Genomic DNA, 20,598 nt, shown 5'->3' on the forward strand with positions numbered 1-20,598 from the left:
TTTTTTTACTGTTGCTGCACCAAGTCTTTCTTCTGTGTGTCAGACACAGTTATAACTCCTGGGGACCAATGAGGATAAAACCCTTTCTATTCTCTTGCTAGCAGCAGGAGGTGCATGTGAGCCTTTGATAGAAATCACTTCACCACTTCTTCCTCTGCTGTCCACGGAGGCCATGAACTTCCAACAAAACGTTTTGAGAGATGAAGCCTCTTGAATAATGAGGTAAGTCCATGTGCTAACATTAAAACACCTTAAAGGTGCTTTCTGCATATTCCAGCCTTCCCTACACAACAAGACCACAATGGAATGACCATCTAATTAGTTTCCTGAGTACATATTGCCATGGAAATGTCATGGAAAACATAGAGAGGGTAGATAAACTCTAGATGTTGCTGCTTTACAATGCCAGTCATCCCTTATCATTGGCCATGGGGGAGACTGGAGCCTAATTTCACACATGTTGGAGATTGTGAGTTGGTTTTTTAATCAGATGGAAGGCTACAAGTTCCCCACCCTGACCCAAGCGATCTTTCTGCAGCAGTGGTCACTATCACATGGAGAGTCTCCATACTTTCAGAAGTGACTGCCAAGGATATACAGCATGGGCTCTCTCTCCAAATGATGGTAATCATGGAAGACATAAGAAATCTGCTGGGGATGGAGCCATAGTTCATTGGTGGAGAACAGATCTTGTATCCAAAAGGTTCCAAGTTCAATCTCTGTCATCTCCGGGTGACCTGGCAGGGACAACCTACCTGAAACACTGAAGAACTGCTGCCAGGCAATGTCACCAGTGCTGGGCCAGATGGACCATGGAAGACAGCTTCCTGTGTTCATAACTGAATGGTCCATTTAGTTCAGCATGCTTTCCCACAGTGGTTAGCCTGATGCTTCTAAGAAGTTCAGCAACAAGGCATAAAAGCAACAGCTCTTCTCTGCTGTTGCCCCTCAGCAACTGGTACCCAGAGGTATGCCTCTGAACATGAAGGCTGCCATTTAGCCATCATGGCTGCATCCTCCATGGCTTTGTCTAATCTGTGTTTAAAACACTCTACACCAATAATTAACACTGCATCATGTGGCCGGAAATGCTGCAAGTTGATTCTGTGTCGCTTGAAAGAATACTTCTGTCCGTCTACCCTTGAACCTCCTGTTCATCAGTTTCACTGAGTGGTTACTGAGTGTTGAGAGGAAACAAAAAACAAAAACACCCCCTTCATCTGCATTCTCTACACCATGCATAGCTTTATAAAGTCATCTATGTTATTCCAATTGTTAAGAGTTGGCAGAAAAGGAGTCACAATTCCCCAGGTTTTCTTCATCAGCTTTGGATCCATTTAGAATCATTCTGGGCTACATCAGCTAGGTTGCTGGTAGCCCCCATGGTCTCTGTCAGACAGTTGTTGATAAGGCAAGCCAGGAGACTCTTTCTTCTATAATTTCCTGGTGTGGAAGCTGTAACAATGGTTTGTCACACCAGTCAGGATAACCTTGACAACCAGTGCCCAGTCTCTTTGGCAATGCTAAAGATAAAATCATAAACTGGGACAAAGGGATGGGATGGAAGCAAAATAATATTGAGCATCAGTCAGTTGACAGATGGTAGAAGAATGTTTGGCTGCATTTAGACTGAGGACGTTTAGCCAAGAGGATGTGTGGTTCAGAAACAAAGAGGCCATCCTTTAAAAATGCGCCTATTTGATTGCACAATTTGCCTATTTGCTAGATTCCAGTCTTGCATTTCCAATCCAAACTGGATACCTTGACCTGCCTGTATGAGAAATGCTAGAAGCATTGGCCTCAGCAAGGAACTGCCACCATTAACAAGAGTATGTAATGGCAAAGCTGCCCTCCTTTACTGCTTTGGAGGGCTGAGAACTGGGCTGTATTGAGGAGCATCGTATTTTGGCCATTTCGCTCCAAGCCTTCCTTTTATGGGGACAGGATTGGGTCAGTCACAGAGTTTTGTGTCCTAGTAGAATACTAGAAATCCAGATGCATAAGGGCAATGGGTATTCTGCAATGGCTCAGCGAGCAGCTACCACACAAGCGCTTCTGGAGCAGCTCAGAGAAAATGAAGAGGCCCATAACGGCAGAGATAATGTTGCTGCTATGATTGCACTAGCAACCTGCCTGCTGTCTGAGGCCAGAACAGAACTAACATTCTTGAACTCAAATGTGTTCAGTGGACTGGAAGGATGTTTCTGGTGAGGTCATCATCCCTCTGGAAGACTTCACTTAAAGCCTCTGATTCTTGGCTTGGGTAATGCTCTGAGTCCTCTGCTTCCTTCTTGTCACTGTTTCGCACAGCAGCCTCAAGGGCCTTCTGCCTGCGGTAGAAGTGGGAGAACTTGTTGAAGATGATAGTGATGGGCAGCGCCACAACCAAAATCCCACCCAGGATGCAACCGGAGGCTGCCAGTTTGCCGGCCACCGTCACTGGCACAACATCTCCATAGCCTACGGTCGTCATGCTAACCGTCCCCCACCACCAGCAGGCAGGGATAGTGTCAAAACCAACGTCTTCTTCCTTTTCTGCAGTGTAGGCCACACCAGAGAAAACAGACACCCCGACAGCCAAGTACAGGAGAAGAATTCCCACTTCTCTGTAGCTGTGCTGAAAAGGAAAACAGAGAAAACATCACGGATGGGAACAGTGAGGCCTCAGAACCTACAACTGAGTGATTCTTGGAGTGAAGGGAAGTCACAGGCCCTCTTGGCTTCTCTACTCCATGAGAATCCGGTGGGCTCCTTTCCCCTCACTCACAGCAGGGACATTTCTGTTTCCATCACTTAGGAAAGTATGTGGCAAATGCCATGAATCCATCTAGGGTGGACCTGCACATTGCCTCAATTTATGTCTAGTCCTGCATTTGTTACGGTGTCAAAAGTACCATCAGCCAGTTTACACTGGTCACACCACTGGCCTGTTTAGACTACTGCTGCTAACACAAGGAATGCTGAACCTTTTCCAGTGCAAGGGCTTTTTGGAAGAAGCTCTTGGAGACCCACCTTCCAGGAGGGCCAAAAATCCAGCACATTTTAGCTTAAAATGCTTCTCAGCCATAGCCGAGCTTTAGGATGGGGCATTCCAACCTTGTAGAATTCCAGGAAAAACCTACAAAAACCAGGAAACCACCACATAATTGGGAGTTGAGGGAAAGCAGGTAGGACCAGCAGCACAGCAATTTGGGGAACCCCAGAGGGCCAGCTGGGCACCCTCGGGGGGCAGAAATTGTCCCCCAAATGTGATGCTCCCTGGTTCACACAGACTGGTAGTAGCTCTACAGGGTAGTCTCTCTGGGGTACTTCCTAACTCTGCATGGGGATGGACCTGGGGCCTTTTGCACACAAATTACATGTCCCTTCACTAGCCAATTCCTTTCTTCCAAAGGTGGAAAGATTTACAAAGCGTGTGTGTGTGTGTGTTTAACCCTGAATCTGTGTATGCCTTGAAATGCTGCCCTGCTGCCCTTCCTGCATTTGTCCCCCACCTGCTGCCCCAGGTGGGTTTAGTTATAGTCTCAAGAGGTTGACTGGGAGGGAGCACGCACGCACGCACGCGCACACACACACACACACACACACAGAGTGAGATTAACAATGGCTGGAAAGGGATCTTTGGGGGAGAATCAGCACCTCTGCAGCTATTCTTCCCTGCCTATTCCCTTACACGCCTTGCTCTTCATTAGTTTTTTAAAATATATTTTCTTAACATAAACAGAATACAGAAAGAAGAAAAGTATGTGTATAAAGAAGTAAAATAACATAGAATAGAATAAAGTTGCCAAGGGATATTGTACAAGTACAACCAATTCCTTCAAGCCCACGAATTTCAAAGAGACTGAAAATATATATCTTTCTGTCATTCAGCACTCTATGGAAATTCAAAAATGGGTATTATTATTCTGTATAACAACAAATTTTCCAATTGCTTTGAATCAATTATAAATCCCCAACTACTTTTTAAAGAGCTGCCTTTTATGTCCCATTAATTGTACTGGGTATAATAGAATTTCCATTTGTCGTTAAATTACTCAACCGGTCTTCTATTTACATAATTAGTTGATTTTGCCATCACTGCATATTCTGCCAGCTTATTTTTCCATTCTTCAATTGTTGAGGATTCTGGTTATTTCCATTTAGAAGCAATTGTAATTCTTGCTGCAGTTGTCATATATTTAAATAACTCTGGCATATTCTTAGAAAAAGTCTCTGGCATTATATTCAAAAGCATATTCTTAGGGTTCATAGGAAACTTAGTTTTAAAGGTTTTTGTATCTCCGCATGTATCCATTTCCAAAATCTTGTAATTGTTTCACAAGTCTGCCACATGCAGGTAGAAGCTCTGCATTAGTGTTGAGGGAAATGCAATCTGTGTTCATTTCAGAGTGAGTAGCTCCATCCTGGTTCTGCCCTTCGGAGGGCTTTTCTTGCCCAGAAGGGATACTTGCCCAGAGACCACAGGAAGGCTCTCTTACTGCAATTAAGTAATTAGTGCTGCTCTTCACAGTGGTGGCATTTGACATTGTTCATTAAAGATCTTTCTTTTCTAGCTAAAGAATTGCACTGCTCAGACTCCGCACAATAAAACAAAGCACTCACATTTGTATTGCAGGAAACTTAATGCAAACTAAGTACAAATCGGTGACTTTCTGCTGCCATTCATGTTTGTAGTTATGGACAATGTTCTGAAGGCTGAAATCCTATACTCACTTACCTGGGAGTAATCTCCATTGAACTGAATGGGACTTGCTTCTGGGAAAGATTTAGACTCTAAGCCTTCAGGCTGGAACTGCCTTGTTTTACTGTTTGTAATGTGCTCTCAGAGATGTTTTTGGCTTAGGAACAAGATTAAAATGGCTTTAAACAAACAAAATACTCTTGCTCTGTACATTTCAATGACTTAACTGAGATTCACATTCTCCTGCTATTCCCAGGATTAGAGCCTTGAGCCCAGGAATAAGAAACCCGCCTGTTTCCTACTGTCACCAGCTTGATTTCTGCCAGTCCAGGGCCCAGGCGCCTTTGCAGATTAATACACTTCTTAGCAGCTCTCAGAGTATGAATCAAAATGCTTTGCTGACCAGCACCCTCTGGAACTAACACCAACTGAGCCGCGAGGATCAGGCGGCTGCAGCCGTCACATCCTCCGGGGCTTCTCTGACTCCCAGTGTTGCATCTGCGAAGGGCAAGGCCCGTGAGCAGCAGGAAACTGCCTGGTGCTGCCAGGCTGTTTGCAGGACAGAGCTGCTGCCCAGCTCCGGACTGGCACCACTGCCAGGCCAGGACGCTGAGCCAGGCCGTGCTTGTATTCAGCCAGAATGAATGCAGGCTTGGTGTCTGCAATGTTTGGCAGGGATCAGCTTGATTTCCAGGGGGTAAATAAAATTATGTCACTTGCCTCCTTTGTGCAGATTTTAAGGCAGGCACTGGAAAGAGCAGAGGGAGCGAACATTGCCTCAAGCTATGCCTTGTGTGACGGATGCCAACTCTGGCACAGGGAAAGTCAAGGCTGCTGAGACAGAGAACATTACATTATGCAGGAGGTTGAGTGGACAAGAGGCAAAGTGCCTCCTGCCACGGTCATCCTGAGACGGGCAAGGTGGGGACTGGCCAAACTGGTCCTTTGGGAAGGGACATAATGCAGAGGTTCCCAGGCTCAGTCCTCAGGTGGGGTTAGGAAAGAATCCTGCCTGAAACCCTGGAGAGCTGCTGCTGCCGCCATTCAGTGTAGACAATACTGTTATACATAGACTGAATGGCCTGGCTTAGTTCCTGCTGATTGTGTGGCTATATTGGTGTTAAAAGAGATAGGCAAATACCCAGTGCCAGTTCTCAAGACAGGGAGCCAGAGCTGATTGTTGCCAGTTTCAGGGCCAAAAAGAGAGGGCCACCAAGCTTCCTCTGCCTCCAGACAGGGCTCCTAAGCCTTTCACATGCAGAAATGTTCCTTGTTCTGGATGTGAAGGAAGCCTTGCCAGTTATCAGCCCTATCTTCCAGGGCAGCAAAAGACATTCTGGAATGGAAGTCCTGTTCCTTACAAAGTGGTCCATCTTCTGTCCTTCCTCTCGATCCACATTCCATCAGGCAGAAGCTCTTCTCAAATTACATGGGTGAGGAGGGTAGGCGCAACTTTGAGATGGAGGAAGCAAATGTGGGCTGAACGTCAAGTGGGGTTTCTCCTGGTGATCCATAACCACACCTACAAGCCCTTCACACCCCAAAGCTTTGGTCTTAACATGGCCCTGGACTTGTAAAAGGGCCAGTTTTTGAACACATGTAGGTATCTTGTCACCGCTAACATAAATTTACTTAGATGGTAGAACACTGGTACAATACTAAATAAGTACTGAGCATATGTGGGACTGAAAACGTGGGGCAAAGCAGTGGTGAGGTGGGATGGAAAAAACGGTTAAGAAAGGACTAAGAGGTGAGATAGGAGCCAGGAGTTTCTCAGTTCTTGCACACACTCTAAATAGCTATGTTATGCTGGTTCTGTATTAAGAACACAGCTGAGAAATACATGCAACTGCAGATGTCATGCACATCTAGATCCAATACAAGTTTGCTCAAGAACCTGGCCCCACTGAGTTCAGTGGTGCTTGCTCACAAATAAGGGGCAAGGCCATAGTCCAGGGGCAGAAGGCCCCTGGTTCAGTCCCCAGCAGCTCCATGTAGGGCTGCGAATCTCGGTGGAACCACCAGACTTGGTATATAGTTGCGTATCCGTGCATAGAATGGCAGCCTTTACAACAACTTCTTGGGAAGCCTGGGAGTTCACGTGTCTCCAGCTCCCCAGGCTGAATGCAAAGTCCTTTGTGACAGATCTTTGCACCACTCCTTCTAGCTGGGTGAGCAACCCCTGACTCACCACTTCATAAGGGATGCCTCTGCTCTGTAACTGTTTTGTGGCACTGCCCCAAGGCTTCGGCGAATGGGGCAGCATAGAAATGTTTTAATTAATAAATAAATAAAATAAAAGATCAAAACCAACTTACCGACTCCGACACTGACGGACCCAGGCCATTGTCAAAGGATGGCAAGTCCATGCACTGGTGCCATGGGTGCATGCTTTGCTCAGGCATGTCATGTGCGGGAATGGAAGTCCCCCATCACTACACAGTGGAAGGGGTGTGTGCTAATACAGGGTCACATGACGTGAGTAGCTCACACTCCATCAGGGCTGGTTATTTATAGGAAGGGCACAAGTGACAGACAGGAAGGGACAACAGCATAGTGACAGTCAGGCACAAAATGAAGCTGCCATACCGAGAGAGAGACAGCTTATGGAAGTGTAATCCAGCTATTCTTATGGAACAGCCCAAGAGGCTTTTTCTCTTCCACAAACAGAAAGTGTGATGATGCTGGAGGTTGGGAACTCCAGTGCTACAAGCCAGGGGAAGTGGTGGCACATGCAAAAGAACCGTTACACCAAGATCTCAACTTGCAATTTGCACTTGGGAATAATGAGTCCCGGGTTCCTGGATCAATAGTACATTTTCATCTTTTTTACAGCAGCTGTCACTTTTACTTCCAGCCTTTAACTCTGCTGGCTGCATTGTATGTTAGAGAGAGAGCAATAAGACAAAACATGCACAAAGCAATAATGAGAAATACTCATCTAAAGAAAGCAAAACTATGCAGATGGCATGCCAGAGAACCTTGGAAGAGCTGCTTGCCCCCATCCCTCAGTCCCCATGTTCCTACGTAACAATTGCCCAAGAGGCCAGTACTTCCAGGGTTGCTCCTTGATCTGCAGGAATTCAAGCCTTTGCCTTAACTCTCTACTCTACACCCTCAACTGAAATGATGAAGCTCGATTGTGTTTTATCTGCACTGATGCATATTCATTTGCAACATGTGCATGCTTTAGTATAAAATGTTCTCAGGTCAGGTAACACCAAGGAACAAAAACTCCACCCACACACAAAGCAGAGAAAATACAGCTAAAACAGTGACTAAAACCAACAGCAATTACTCTCTCACAGGGTAATGCCCAAGAAAAGAACAGGCAGAAGGACTTCCTTTGGTCTCTCCCGGATGTCTTCCCAGTTAGTGTCATTAGGTCTGCCTTCTCCAACCAGGTGCCTTCAAGATGCCCACAACTTACAAGATGTGCAGCCGACATCAGGCTCTGCCCACTACTCCTGAAGGGCTCTCAAACACTACTCTGCCCATGGGAACAAACAGGTACCAAAGATTATGGCAAAGGGAACATTTACTTTGCACTGGGAGGGAGACCTGGAACATGGGCATGACAGTACCACAGCATCAGGAGGGCCAGGGCTGTATCATCTTAGCCTGTCTTATGTCTCATGCATTTCAGTGGCTCTGCTCTAAGTAGGAATAGCATTGATACAACCCACATCCTGCTCTTTTTGAACCAGACCCACTGCAGAAAAGGTAGTGGCTTCCTTCACTGTTACTACTTCAGGTAAGCAGCCTAGAAAAGGAGACATCCTACAGTGGGTGGAGCAAACTATATAAGTCCTTGGCCAGGCGGAGATCACACGTTCTACTAGCCCTGTGCTTTGCAGACCTGTGGCAAGGGCTGAGTTGCCTCCATTGCTCACCCGTCAGCACCCTGCCTGCTCACCTCCTTCTACCCTCTGTCCAGGTTCCTTCAGTATCACATGGTGTGGAGATTTCCTTCTACTGCTGCTTCTCCAGGGGAAGAGCCTTCTTAAAGGGACACATGTATGTGTCAGTGTTGGTGCACATTGTCATAGTTTTCTTTTAGTTTTTAAAAATGTTGTTTTTTGGGAAACTGACAAGATTTTCTCCACCCTTGCCAGTGTCACTAGAGATTAGTAAGTGAAGAAAATGGCTGAGGGCCAGAAAGGGATGGAAGATAAACAGAGTTCCACAGTGTGACTGAACACATCAGAAGTCACACCTCCAAACTATGTCAGGCAGAAGTGCTAGTCAGGTCACACTTCGAAGCCTCAGCCTGCAGTTGCATTAGAAATGTTTAAATACGGTTATAATCAGTATCTGAAGAAACAAGCAACCACAGGGGAAAATATGGCAATGCAGCAGCTTGAGATAAACCTCAATTGGATTTTTTGGAATGAATAAGCGAATGTTTCTCATGGCGGGAGGGGGGTAGTTTAGAAGTATCCACAAGCTGCCCTTCCCTCTCTTTATTCTAATGCAAGGCCATTACAAAAGGTTGACACCTCATCTCCTTTCCACTTTTGGAGTCCTTTGGGAGCAACTAGGCCTTCAGTCCAAGTGGCAGCATCTCAGTGGCAGAGAATTCAGTGATCTGAAGTGAATTCTATTGATTAAAGCAGATGTAGGCAATCCGATGCCCTCTAAATATTTTGGATTACAACACCCTCATAATTCCTGACCATGGGACATGCTGGCTGGAGCTGAAGGGATCTGTAGTCCAAAACATATAGAGGGCACTAGGTTCTCAACTCCAGGATTAGAAAATGTCCACAGCATCTCTTGGAAGGAGTGTGCGTGTGCATATGAAACAGAGGAACATAGAAATACGGCATCACAGAACAGCAGAGTTGGAAGGGTCCTATAAGACCATCAAGTCCAACTCATATTAAGCATTACTTCTCCCCAGGCAACCTGCTTCATACTTTCCCTATGGTCTTTATGACTCATTTCTCTGACAGTGTTGTGAGTGCCCACAATGAGAGGTAAATTATGATGAGCATTATTCTGCAATTCATGCACAAGAATCTAAACCAGAGGCAACAAGCAAGATGCTCATCATGCGTGCTTCCTTAATCAACATTTCAGCTGTGCTGAAAGAAAGTGGGGTGCCAGAGTGTGGGCTACATCAGCCTTCCCCAACCTGATGCCCTCTATATGGCTCAGACTACAACTCCCTGAAGCCACAGCCATTGTGGCCAAGGGTTGGGGTGATGAGACTTGCAGTCCAAAACAATGAGCACCAGGCTGGGTGGACTAGGAGATGCAAAGCCAACATTTTCAACCAACTGTCCACCTGCTGAAAGCTCGTAGACTGATCCTGGCAGCCCCTTTCAGCATCAACCCATCCGGTCCTTCAGGTGTGCTAAATACACTATACTGACGTGCGCCTTATATCCCTTAGTCCTGTGCTTGGCAAGGGCTCTTTCAGACCACTGAGCCAGAAGGATTCAAGCCCTCTTCTTCCAGACTGAGTCTTTCCTGGCCTCATTTATCATTATAAACCCAGGCCCTTTAAGAAGACAAAAGCAGTCAGGCAAGCTTCAATCCCCCAGACATTCTCTGCACTACAGGAGATCCCTCATCTCTGTCACTCCCTCGGCCGGCCAGCCGGCCAGTCAGTCATGTGCACACATTCAGCTGGCCCTGCAACTGCTTCTGGTGTCAAATGAATGCCAGTGTTTGCAGGTCAGCCTTAGGCTGGTTGGCAGCAGTCTTGCAAATAAATCAGCTACAGCCAGCCAGGCAGAAAAAATATCCTAAGTTAGAGGAACTATCCTTGAAATTTCAAGAGGCTTAAGGGGTTTTTTTTCTAATTCTCTTTCAGCACTGATGATTAGGACAGTGTACACAGTGTTTCCCTTGCCCAAATCCGCATTTTAGGTTAAAAAACCCAGGAACTGTGAAGATAAAGAGCAAGATCGTGAAAAGTGACACTTGAATATGCAGTACTTGGATGTTTCACAGAATCTGGAAGCACCTGCCAGTTAGTTTCTGGGAAGAATAACTTCAGGGAGGAGGCACATAGGAGAACTCTGCGGAAGCTCAGCTTGTGCGTGGATTGCCCTTATAGCACGTTCCACATTCTGCCCACAGTAACCCACCTTCTGTGCCAAGAAAAGGTTAGAAATGCCATAAGGTCAAGTCACAGCTATACTTTACAGGACTGGAAACAGTGAGATGCTACTCTTTATCCTCTTCCTTCTTTTAGTGTATGGTCCTCAGTCCCTGAAAATAGGTAGCTTTGAAGTGCAGAGAGAATGGAAAGGGCTGTGTCACCAGAAAGAGCAAAGCCAAGTTTGAGGAAAATGGGAATGGTGAAGGTGGGTGGGTGGATGATACCGGTAGGAATAGAATATACTACAACACTTTCTCCAACTCAGTGCCCCTCTGGATGTGTTGGATTACATCTCTCAGCATTCTCAGCCAGTATGGCTCGTTGGGGACATGCTAGGAGCTGTAGTCCAGTATGTCTGAAGAGCACTAAGTTGGAGAAGGTGCACTGCAGTTGGCTGCACTGCAGCAACATCAGATGACTAGATCCACTTGGTAGAGAATTTTGGGACTCCAACTCACTTGAGTTCTTCCCCTGTATTATAGTAGTCTAGCTTGAAAAGGGAACAAGGACTAGTTTCCATTGCATGTGAATCGGATACAAAACCTTCCCACTAAATTAAGTTTGTGAGAAGTGCTTCTGGCTATTTTCAAAATGTCATGAGCATTCCAAGTCTGAGAACCTGGGATACAAAAGGAGGCTGAAAGGTCACTGATTCCAGGCTTACCTTCAAGGTAGCTCCTAAAGATCTCAAGCCCGTCGAATGCCTTGCCAACTTCAGCACCCGGAATATCCTCATGAGACGAAACACTTGCACCACCTTGCCCAGGTTCCCCAACTCCGAGTCACTCCTCATGGTCATGTCCACCAGAAGGGTGACATAGAAAGGTAAGACCGACACAATATCAATCAAATTCAGAGGATGCTTGAAGAACTTATTCAGGTTTGGAGCCAGCAGCAGGCGGGCAGTCACTTCAAAGGTGAACCAGGAGATGCAAAAGTACTCCAGGTTTTGCAACACAGAGTCATCCTTCAGCCTGCCCTCCTCATCGAACTCCTGGTACTCTGGCATGCTGTGGATGCACATAATGGCAATGGAAACCAGCACAACACTAATCGAGACAAAGCTGAAGAGCTTGCTTGGGATGGAATAGCCTGGGTTCTCCATGGTGAGCCACAGGCGCTTGCGCAGATTGCCACAGCGCAGGGTGCTGTAGTGGAGCAGGTCATGATTGAAATCCAGAATCTCATCAGGGGAGGTGTCCACACTGCTGACCTCACTCTCTTCATCCCAGTTGCGGTGGCGGCTCTCCAGTTTTCGCTCATGGTAGCGGTAGCTGCAGCATGAGTCCAAGAAGAACTCATTAATCCCCCAGTATTCTATCTCCTGGCAAAAGGAGAAGACACACAGCTCCTCCATCACATGCAGCTTGCCGGTCTGGTAGAAATGAAGCACATACAGGAAGAAGCCTGGGTTCCGGTCAAAGTAAAACTCCCGAGCACTCACATCATAGTCATCGCATAGCTGCAGGATGGACTCCTCAGAGTCACAGGAGAGCAAGCGCCCAAGCCGAGTGTCGGGGAACTTGGAAAGTGCACTCGAGCTAAGTCTTCTTCTCAGGCCCCCAACATTGATGTTGATGACCTCATCCTCAAAATTGGGATCCCAATAGTTTAAGGTCTTGTTGACCATGATCAGTAGAGCTGGGGCTGATGTGACCAGCAGACAACAAGCAGCCAGACTAGGAGAGAGAGAAACAAAGATATTTCATTCAACACATTTAATATCTGTTGGAGAAAAGCAGTAACCAAAAGCATCCAAAGGCAATATTTTGCTTGCAAGTCACATAACTGGTTGGAATATCTAACCTTCATTTGATATACCCATTTGTCTTGTTAATTAGTCCTCTGGCTAAGAATGGTCATGCACCACCACCTACTACAGAATTAAGAAAGAACCCCTGATATGCTCTCTAATTAGTGGAACTTTAATGGGGGGGGGAGCTACACATTCATGCTAACATCAATGGCTGTTTTTTACCTAGAAAAAGCAGATTTGGAAGGTGCAATTGTCAGAGGAGAAAGGGGTGAGATTCCTTAATATGTCTGCCTGCCTGGAATCAATCCCCCCACTTGTTTGTGAGAAAGCACACACCTGAAACTCTACAAGGGAGGAAAGCTCGTGTGTGCCTGAGACTGCAGCAGGAAAAGTCATGGGGGGTGATATGCACCCGCACCCTTCTCCCCTTTCTCCCCGGAGCTGCCAAGCATCAATCCCGGCCTTTGTCTAATCCAGTGGTGTTTGGCTTTGTTTTCTGTTACCAGCTGACCCCTCCCATTGCAAACGAAATGGTTTCAGAAACTTTTCTACATCCATCTCCCATCCTCAGTTCTGTCTGCTGCGTGGGGGAAGTGGTGATGCTTAAGAAAGACTCAGGCTCTGCATTCAAAATAGAAGCTCCCAAGTTGAGCAAAATTCAAGCCATTTTGTCAACGAAATTGGTGGCAAAACCCCACACAACAGGCTCAGGATGACTCACCCGCTACTTCAGCGGCAACCCAGGATCACCACACACCATTCACCGCACTGAACAATCCCTCCAGATGGCACTTTGTGCAGTTGATGGTAGCAGGGAAGAACATTTTCCTTCCGTGGTGCCACCCCTCTTGCACAGTCGTTGAAAGAACTATAAATCAGTCAGACTGAGCGCAAGATGAGTACCACCTGTGGGACAGTCAGTCTTCCACTCAATTTGGGTCAGGTTCGGGCTTCGGAGAGGGTGAATTGAACCTAGTCCTGAATGGGGTTGCACTCCCTCTTAGGGACAAGGTCCACAGCCTGGGAGTGCTCCTCGACCCAGAGCTTTCATTGGAAGCTCAGGTGACAGCAGTGGCGAGGAGCACTTTCCTTCAGCTTCGGCTGATCCATCAGCTGCGCCCCTACCTGGAGTACGACTGCCTGGCGACAGTGACACACGCGCTGGTGACTTCCTGCCTTGACTTCTGTAATGCGCTCTACGTGGGGCTACCCTTGAAGACGGTCCGGATACTTCAATTGGTTCAAAATAGAGCTGCCAGGCTGCAGACGGGGACTGGGCGTTATGGTCACATGACTCCAGTCCTCCATCAGCTTCACTGGCTTCCCATTGAAGTCCGGGCCCAATTCAAGGTGTTGGTGATGCCCTATAAAGCCCTAAACGGCTTGGGTCCTGGTCACCTGAAGAGCGCTTACATCCATATATGCCCGCCCGCCCCTTGAGATCTGCGGGAGAGGCCCTTCTCCGGGAACCCTCCGTGAAAGAAATTAGGAGCGTAGGTACTTGGAGAAGGGCTTTCTCTGCGGTGGCACCCAATCTATGGAATGCGCTCCCCAGAGAGGTCCACCTGGCACCGTCGTTATTTGTTTTTCGGCGCCAGGCAAAGACCTTTTTATTTAAACGTCATTTTAATTGTTAATATTATTTGCTTATTTTATCTGGCCAGGGCGACTTATTTTATATTGTTATTTTATATTGTTAATTTGTTGTATATTTGGATGTATTATATTTTAATTTTATGTTATGAGCCGCCCCGAGGCTTTGGCGAATGGGGCAGCATAGAAATGTTTTAAATAAATAAAATAAATAAATAAATAAAAAGAAAGAAAGGAAGAGTCCTTTGCTGGCTGATGTAGTTGTCCATCATCATCCTAAGGACAATCCTGATGCATCGAAACAAAAGTAAATTGTGCTGGTCCATATGAAACACACACACACACACCATGGTCAAAGTTTTCAAACTGGCATTGGTTATACTTACTGTAATATACTCAAAATGCCGGGGGAACATTTGAGACCCCCATATCTTTTTATTGGTTCAGGTGGGGAGGCAAGGATAAGGGGAGAAAGAGCTGAGTTGATGATAAAATCATGAAGTCTGCAAAGAGTCCTGGACTTAAATAGATATCAGTCTCTTCTAGGTGCCATGCAGGTTTCAGGTTACACCTGGGACTGTTAGGACTAACAGAATGGCTGATTCTTCTAAGTCTCCTAGGTGCAATCTGAAACGTGCAGGGCACCTAGTAGAGATCAGTATCTATTTAGGTCTACAACTCATCCCGCACTGACTAGCTGTAGGGCCTTCATGACTGTGACATCATTCCCCCCACCCTCCGCCCTCCTCCTCCCCTCCACACCACCTGTGTTTTCTGTAATATCTTGCCTAAGAGGCTTTTCTATCATTCTGTGTATATTTGGTTGGTCCTAGTAAAGGTATTATCTGGCTGTGGAGTTTGGACTGATTCATCAAGGGATCAGATAGTACGAGAAAAGAAGCCAAAAGTGGACCTGTACACTTTTATTTATTTGGGGGATTTCTAACCTGCTTTTGCCAGGTGTGTAAAACTTTCAAAAGTGGGTAACAATCAGACAAAATACATTAAACTGTAACAAAATTATTAACTCATAAAAACTGCAGGTTAAATCAATAAAAAGGTGAAAGGGTACAAAATATTGCATGCAATCCAAGATTCTATAAAACTACAGGATTAAAACCATCCATCATAAAAACCAAGCAATCATTGTCCAATAAAAGCTATTACTAAAATACTCTCAAAAAGTTTTTGGAAGGCAAAACATAACTTCAGAAATGAAATAATAAAATAAAATGACCGGGCAAGCAAAGAACCTCTGAGCCTGGCGCCTAAAAGTGAGCCATCAGGCATTTCCTAAGTCTGAAAGCAACCGCCCTCTGCAAGCACAGTGATCTGTGTGAGGGGCAACATATCTGCGTGTGTCAGCTCCGTCCCCAGCCTTCCTGGAGACACAGGACTGAACCTCCACACAATCCCAAATGCTGCTTTATCGGGCTTCTCAAATGCACTGAGACATCTCCTCACATCCAGGAGCCCCCTTCAGAGCAGATCTCAGCAGGAGAAGAGCAGGAATGAGAGCATGGAGCCGGCACACTGGCAATGGGGAGGTACGCATGGCTTCATGCCTCTTTTGCATTGCTGTATCTTGTTCAGGCACAGACTGTGCATAGGACTAAAGAAAGCCCTCCATCCCCAAAGCCATTCCCTGCCAAATTCAGACAAGAAAAGGCAGTCCTCCAGTTACTTCAAGGCTTCCCAAGATTATGCCAAGTGGTATATAAAGTTATTGTATTGGATTCTGTCACATATGCATAAGCCCATCCATCAAATATATATATATCAGAAAGTGCAATTCCCAAAAAACTTGGACCAGAAAAGCCATTTGGTCTCCGAAGACCTATGCTCTTCTCTTTCAACTGTGGGAGAGAAGCATGCCCATGAAAGAACAAAGAAGCAAAACCTAAAAACAATAAAAATCAATAAATACTGTTAGTGTCCTCAATTAATTACCGGAAAGATTTTACTAGACTTTGGGATTGCTCCCAATTTTATACATTCTGTGAGTTCAAGAGTATCTGTTTCTCTCAAAGTGGTGCTTGTTCTATATTGTGTTCACAGCAAGGCTACAAGCTCTACAGGGGACTTGTCCATGGAACCCCACAGAAGCAGTGGGGAGAGCAACCATAGTGCAGAGATAGAGCTTTGGAGGTAGAAGGGTGCAAGTTGAATTGTTTGCATCTCAACAGAATAATGTAGCAGGTGATGGAAAAGACCTCTGTTAGACAACCACAGACAATGCAGGGAAAACAGTCTACAGCTTCTAATGTTGCCACTCAGGTATCCTGTTTCCAGGTGACTAGAAGCTCATAGTCCTGCTCTCTAACCAATAGAAGTGCCAAATTGCTAAGAGGTGTGGCCTGCAGCTTTTTAACTAGGAAAAGAAGGCAGGTGGGAGTTCTTTTAGCAGTTCTTTTAGCGCAGGAGAAGGCTCTGCTTTTTCCCTTAGTCAGGCATTTGCACTGTGAGCATATCCCAAGTGCCTCCTCAAAAAAGAGGTATAAAATCCAGCTAAGGCAATGCTGCCACTCTCTAGCTGGGCCAAGGGTCTGTCACACAAACAGAACTTTTCTACACAAGGTGGTTAATCCATTGGATCTGCTTTCAGTTCTGTCACCAAACCGAGATTTGAGCATTACATGAGGAGCATTTCCTTTCCTGATTTTCCACCACATGACACTTTCTTTCTCTTTCAAATTCAAATGATGGAATTTACCTTCAGTCTCTATTAGAACAAACAAACAAACAAACAAAAAACCTTGCCTAAAGTACTGGTTAGACTGGAGGGTCACGACATGATGGGTGACTTAAATGCTGAGAGCTGCCCAGACAGCTTTGGCTACAGGAGATAATAGCAGCAGCAGCTACAGCAGCATTGCCTAAAGAACCTGTAAATGACTGTGAGCAGGGGGTGTCAGGTACCTGATAAATGCTTTCTTTGAGTAGGAAAGTTCACAACTGTGTGCTGTAGTGGTTAAGAGCACTGCACAGGGACTCAGGAACTCTGGGTTCTAGTCTAGTCCCCACTCAGCCATATAGCCAACTGGGTGACTTTGGGCCAGTTAAAGACCCTCAGACCAACCTACCTCAAAGGGTCATTGTTGTGAGGGTAAGATTAAAAGGAAGAGGAGGAGAATATAAGTCACCTTGAGTTTCCTGAAAGGGACAAAAGGCAGGATATAAATATATTAAATAAATAAGTAAAATAATAAGACTGGGACCTATACCGAGATGCTTACAAAGGTTTTTCCTGCTCAGGATCCACACCTTCCTCCAGGAAAAACAGCTGGAAAGAGTTCAAAAGTGCAATTTGTACCCCACCCTTCAGAGTCTTTGTTTTCCAACCACCACACATCACAGCATCATTCCTAAGCATGTTTGATCCTCACTGGGCTGCTGTGGTGTGGGCTTTTGGCTACTTTAGCTTTTCTAAGGATGTTCTTGCACACTCCTGCACACATCAGGTGTCCACAAGCGTGCCAACACTTCCTGTTCCATTCCACTTCTGCTGGCATTCATCACCTGAGCTCCCAATCAGAGGGAATGCATTTTAAGTATACAGCTAAAATTGCAGTGTAACTGTGGCAAACAGGTCTTTGAAGGCACATTTATCACGCAGGTACACTTGGCAGAAAGCGGGGACTAGCTGTGGCTCCCTGATGAGCACACATCTGGCAATAAATGCCAATTAGTTGGTGTAAAAGGGCTTTTTAAAAGAGAGGGAGAAAACAATGATTTGTAGGACTGTCTGAGCATGCACACATCCTTCCTTGGAGGTACATCAGGTAATTAGATTTTTTTTTACTCTTTGATCAATGTACCCTATGTTTCAAGTATGTTTTCAGCCCAGCTTATAGTTTAAATTGTGTGTGCATATAAAAAGGCCATGCCTTGCTCATCACTACATTCCCCTTTGTTTCGCAAATGCCTCTCCTTGTTTGAGCCAACATGGAGATTTTTGCCACTGATTTCATGCACCAGTGGTAAACCTAAAATCCAACAGTAGCAAGAACCAAGATCTAAGAGTTCACTTACAGTGGGATATTTCTGTGCTCCAAAATTCCTTCACAAATACCCAGTTTAATATTTCACAGTGCAGTGGCATCAAAGCAAAGTTGCTGATACTTTGAAGTTCATGTTAAGCATGGCTGTCCCCTTGAATTCTGTGTGAAGTGTATCAGGCAAGGTAAATAATACTGTTAATTATTAAACATATGCGGGGAGCCCCTTTCCTTCAGCTGGGGAGAAAGCTGCTAGAATTATCATCATTGTGATTAATGTCATTATGCATTGAATTTTAGCATCTCTCCATGGCAGATGCAGCCACAATAAAGTCACTGCGCACCAGTTGCACTATAGCATCACCCAGGCATGTACCTTGGTGCAGTTTCAGATTTCCAAAAGGTTCACTGGCCTGTGGGCACAAGCAGCACAAAAGAGGTTACATTTAGGTTGCTTTCTGTGTGCTCTGGACTCTCACAAGGATTGATTGAGATGAGGTGGCATTCTGCTGCTCCTTAATTGAAGGGTTAAGCTTATTTAAGTTGGCATTCTTGCACAGTTATTTTGCAGATGGCTGGGTGATTTCCATGTGTTATCATAACCAAATGCATAGCTAAACAGGTTGGATTCATGCCAGACTTGGTCCTACTCAGAATAGAAACATTTAGGTCATCCTGTGAGGCTGCCCATAACCTTCTAAACTCAGGGGGTTACAGGCATCTTATAGGGGGTGGGTGGTGTGGGGGAACACATGGGTCAAGGTCTCCTCCATGCTCCTCTTGCTTTGCAAAGTGCTCTGCAAAGCACTTAAGCCTATTTTGGCAGCATAATTGCAGCTACTGAGCAGAACAGTCCAGTAAAACCATCAGGGGAAGGCTAGAATAGAGAAGAAAAATATTCAAGGACCTCCTAAAAGTCTACAGTGATGGGGCCTAACAGAGCCTGGATGGCAAGTCATTCCAGAGATGATAATGATGAGAATCACATCGTATTTATACCCTGCCTTTCATCGTCTTGCAAGGAACCCATGGCAGGTTCTCCTCCTCTTCCATTTATCTTCCAACAACAACCCTGGGAGGGATTGAACGGCCTGGTCACCCAGTGAGCTTCATGGCTGAGTGGGACTAGAGTTAGGACAAGACTCAGCAGAATCCATCCCTCTGGCATTTGCAAAATTCCTCCTGCACTCAGCCTGTTCTTAGAAGGTGAGCTAGGTCAAGAGGAAGTCCGTGAATGCCCGTGGAAGAAAGTCTGTGCAACTGGCAACCTTCTTCCACATCAGGGCCATCAGCGCAAAGGCTGCTGCACAGGGCACAAAAGAGGGGTGCTGCCTGCACAGCAGTTGTGCGGAGCTCCATTCTGGGTTAGTGCCACAACTTTAGACACAGGGCCATGGCAAATGAACTGGAATGCAGGGAGCCAAGCCAGATAATCCAGTGGATTCCCATCCCTAAAGCAGATTCCTCACACATCCCTAGGACTAGAACCCAGATCTCCTGTGTCCCTGTTCAACACTCTAACCACCCCTCTTTCAGTGCGACAAGCTTCTGGTGATGATCCGAAAGTGCGGGCGGGCTAACGTGGGCGATGTCACTCCTTCCAAGTCATTTGATCCCAAGTTAAGGCTTTCAAGGTCAAAAAGAAAAACACACCCGCAAACAGTGCAATTGGTGTAGTATGTCCGTCCTCTCCTTGCCTCCCCTCCAACACCCAAGAGAAAGCATTCTGCGGCAGCTGAAGTTTCTGGGCCATCTTCAAAGACAGGCCTATATAAAGCATGTTACAGTAATCCAGGTTTGCCTTCTCTAGACAGAGCTGCAGCGGGCTTAGCAACCCAAGTGGGTAAAATGCACTGCACACTGCGGCCACGTGGGCTTCCCTATTAGCATGACAAAGACTGGCTCCAACCCACTGGCTTTTACAAAAAGGCCTAGGTGGCTCCCTGGTGAATCCAGCTGGGATGGAGATCTTTCTGCAATTTCATCGGGATTGTGTTTCATTCTATTTGGCCATCATCATGGGGGGCTGCTTTAGGATGCAGTGGCCATCAATTTAAGTGGGCATTCATCATGGCTTTTGCACGGGTTAAACACCCCTGCTGTGCATACAGAGAGGCATCCCTCCTCCTATCCTCTCCTGAATTGCCAGATGATGGGGCAGGGCTACCCCTCCTTGAATTCAGCATATGCAGGAAAGGGATGCATGAAAAAGGTGCCCGTGAAATATGAACAAAACCCCAAGGGGTGAGAGAGGGAAATAAAGGGGGAGAGTGATACACACACACAAATTGGCCCCCTATTCTAGTCTGCCCCCTGTTCAATGCAGGATCCTGCAACGGCAGGACCCTCTATAGATGGCCATCAGCCTCTGCTTAAATCCAAGGCCTACTTTTTCCTAGGGCAGTCTGGTCCACTGCCAAACATCTCATACCATTAGGAAGCGTCTGAGTTTTGT

The 20,598-nt window shown here is 46.1% G+C and overlaps 1 protein-coding gene across 1 annotated transcript in view; it reads right to left on the reverse strand.

The window, feature by feature from the left end:
- Positions 1-1,853: 1,853 nt before the first annotated feature.
- The window catches only part of KCNS1 (potassium voltage-gated channel modifier subfamily S member 1), a 48,279-nt gene continuing 29,534 nt past the window's right edge, over positions 1,854-20,598 (reverse strand). Inside the window, exons 2-3 of the mRNA XM_044440222.1 lie at positions 11,461-12,475; positions 1,854-2,617 (exon numbers count right to left, since the gene is read on the reverse strand). Coding sequence (XP_044296157.1) covers positions 2,183-2,617; positions 11,461-12,475 — 1,450 coding nt within the window. The 3' untranslated portion in view covers positions 1,854-2,182. The remainder of the gene's footprint in view (positions 2,618-11,460; positions 12,476-20,598) is intronic.

Source organism: Varanus komodoensis, unplaced genomic scaffold, assembly GCF_004798865.1.
Source record: "Varanus komodoensis strain SLA01 unplaced genomic scaffold, ASM479886v1 scaffold37, whole genome shotgun sequence".
Taxonomy (NCBI): Eukaryota; Metazoa; Chordata; class Lepidosauria; order Squamata; family Varanidae; genus Varanus; species Varanus komodoensis.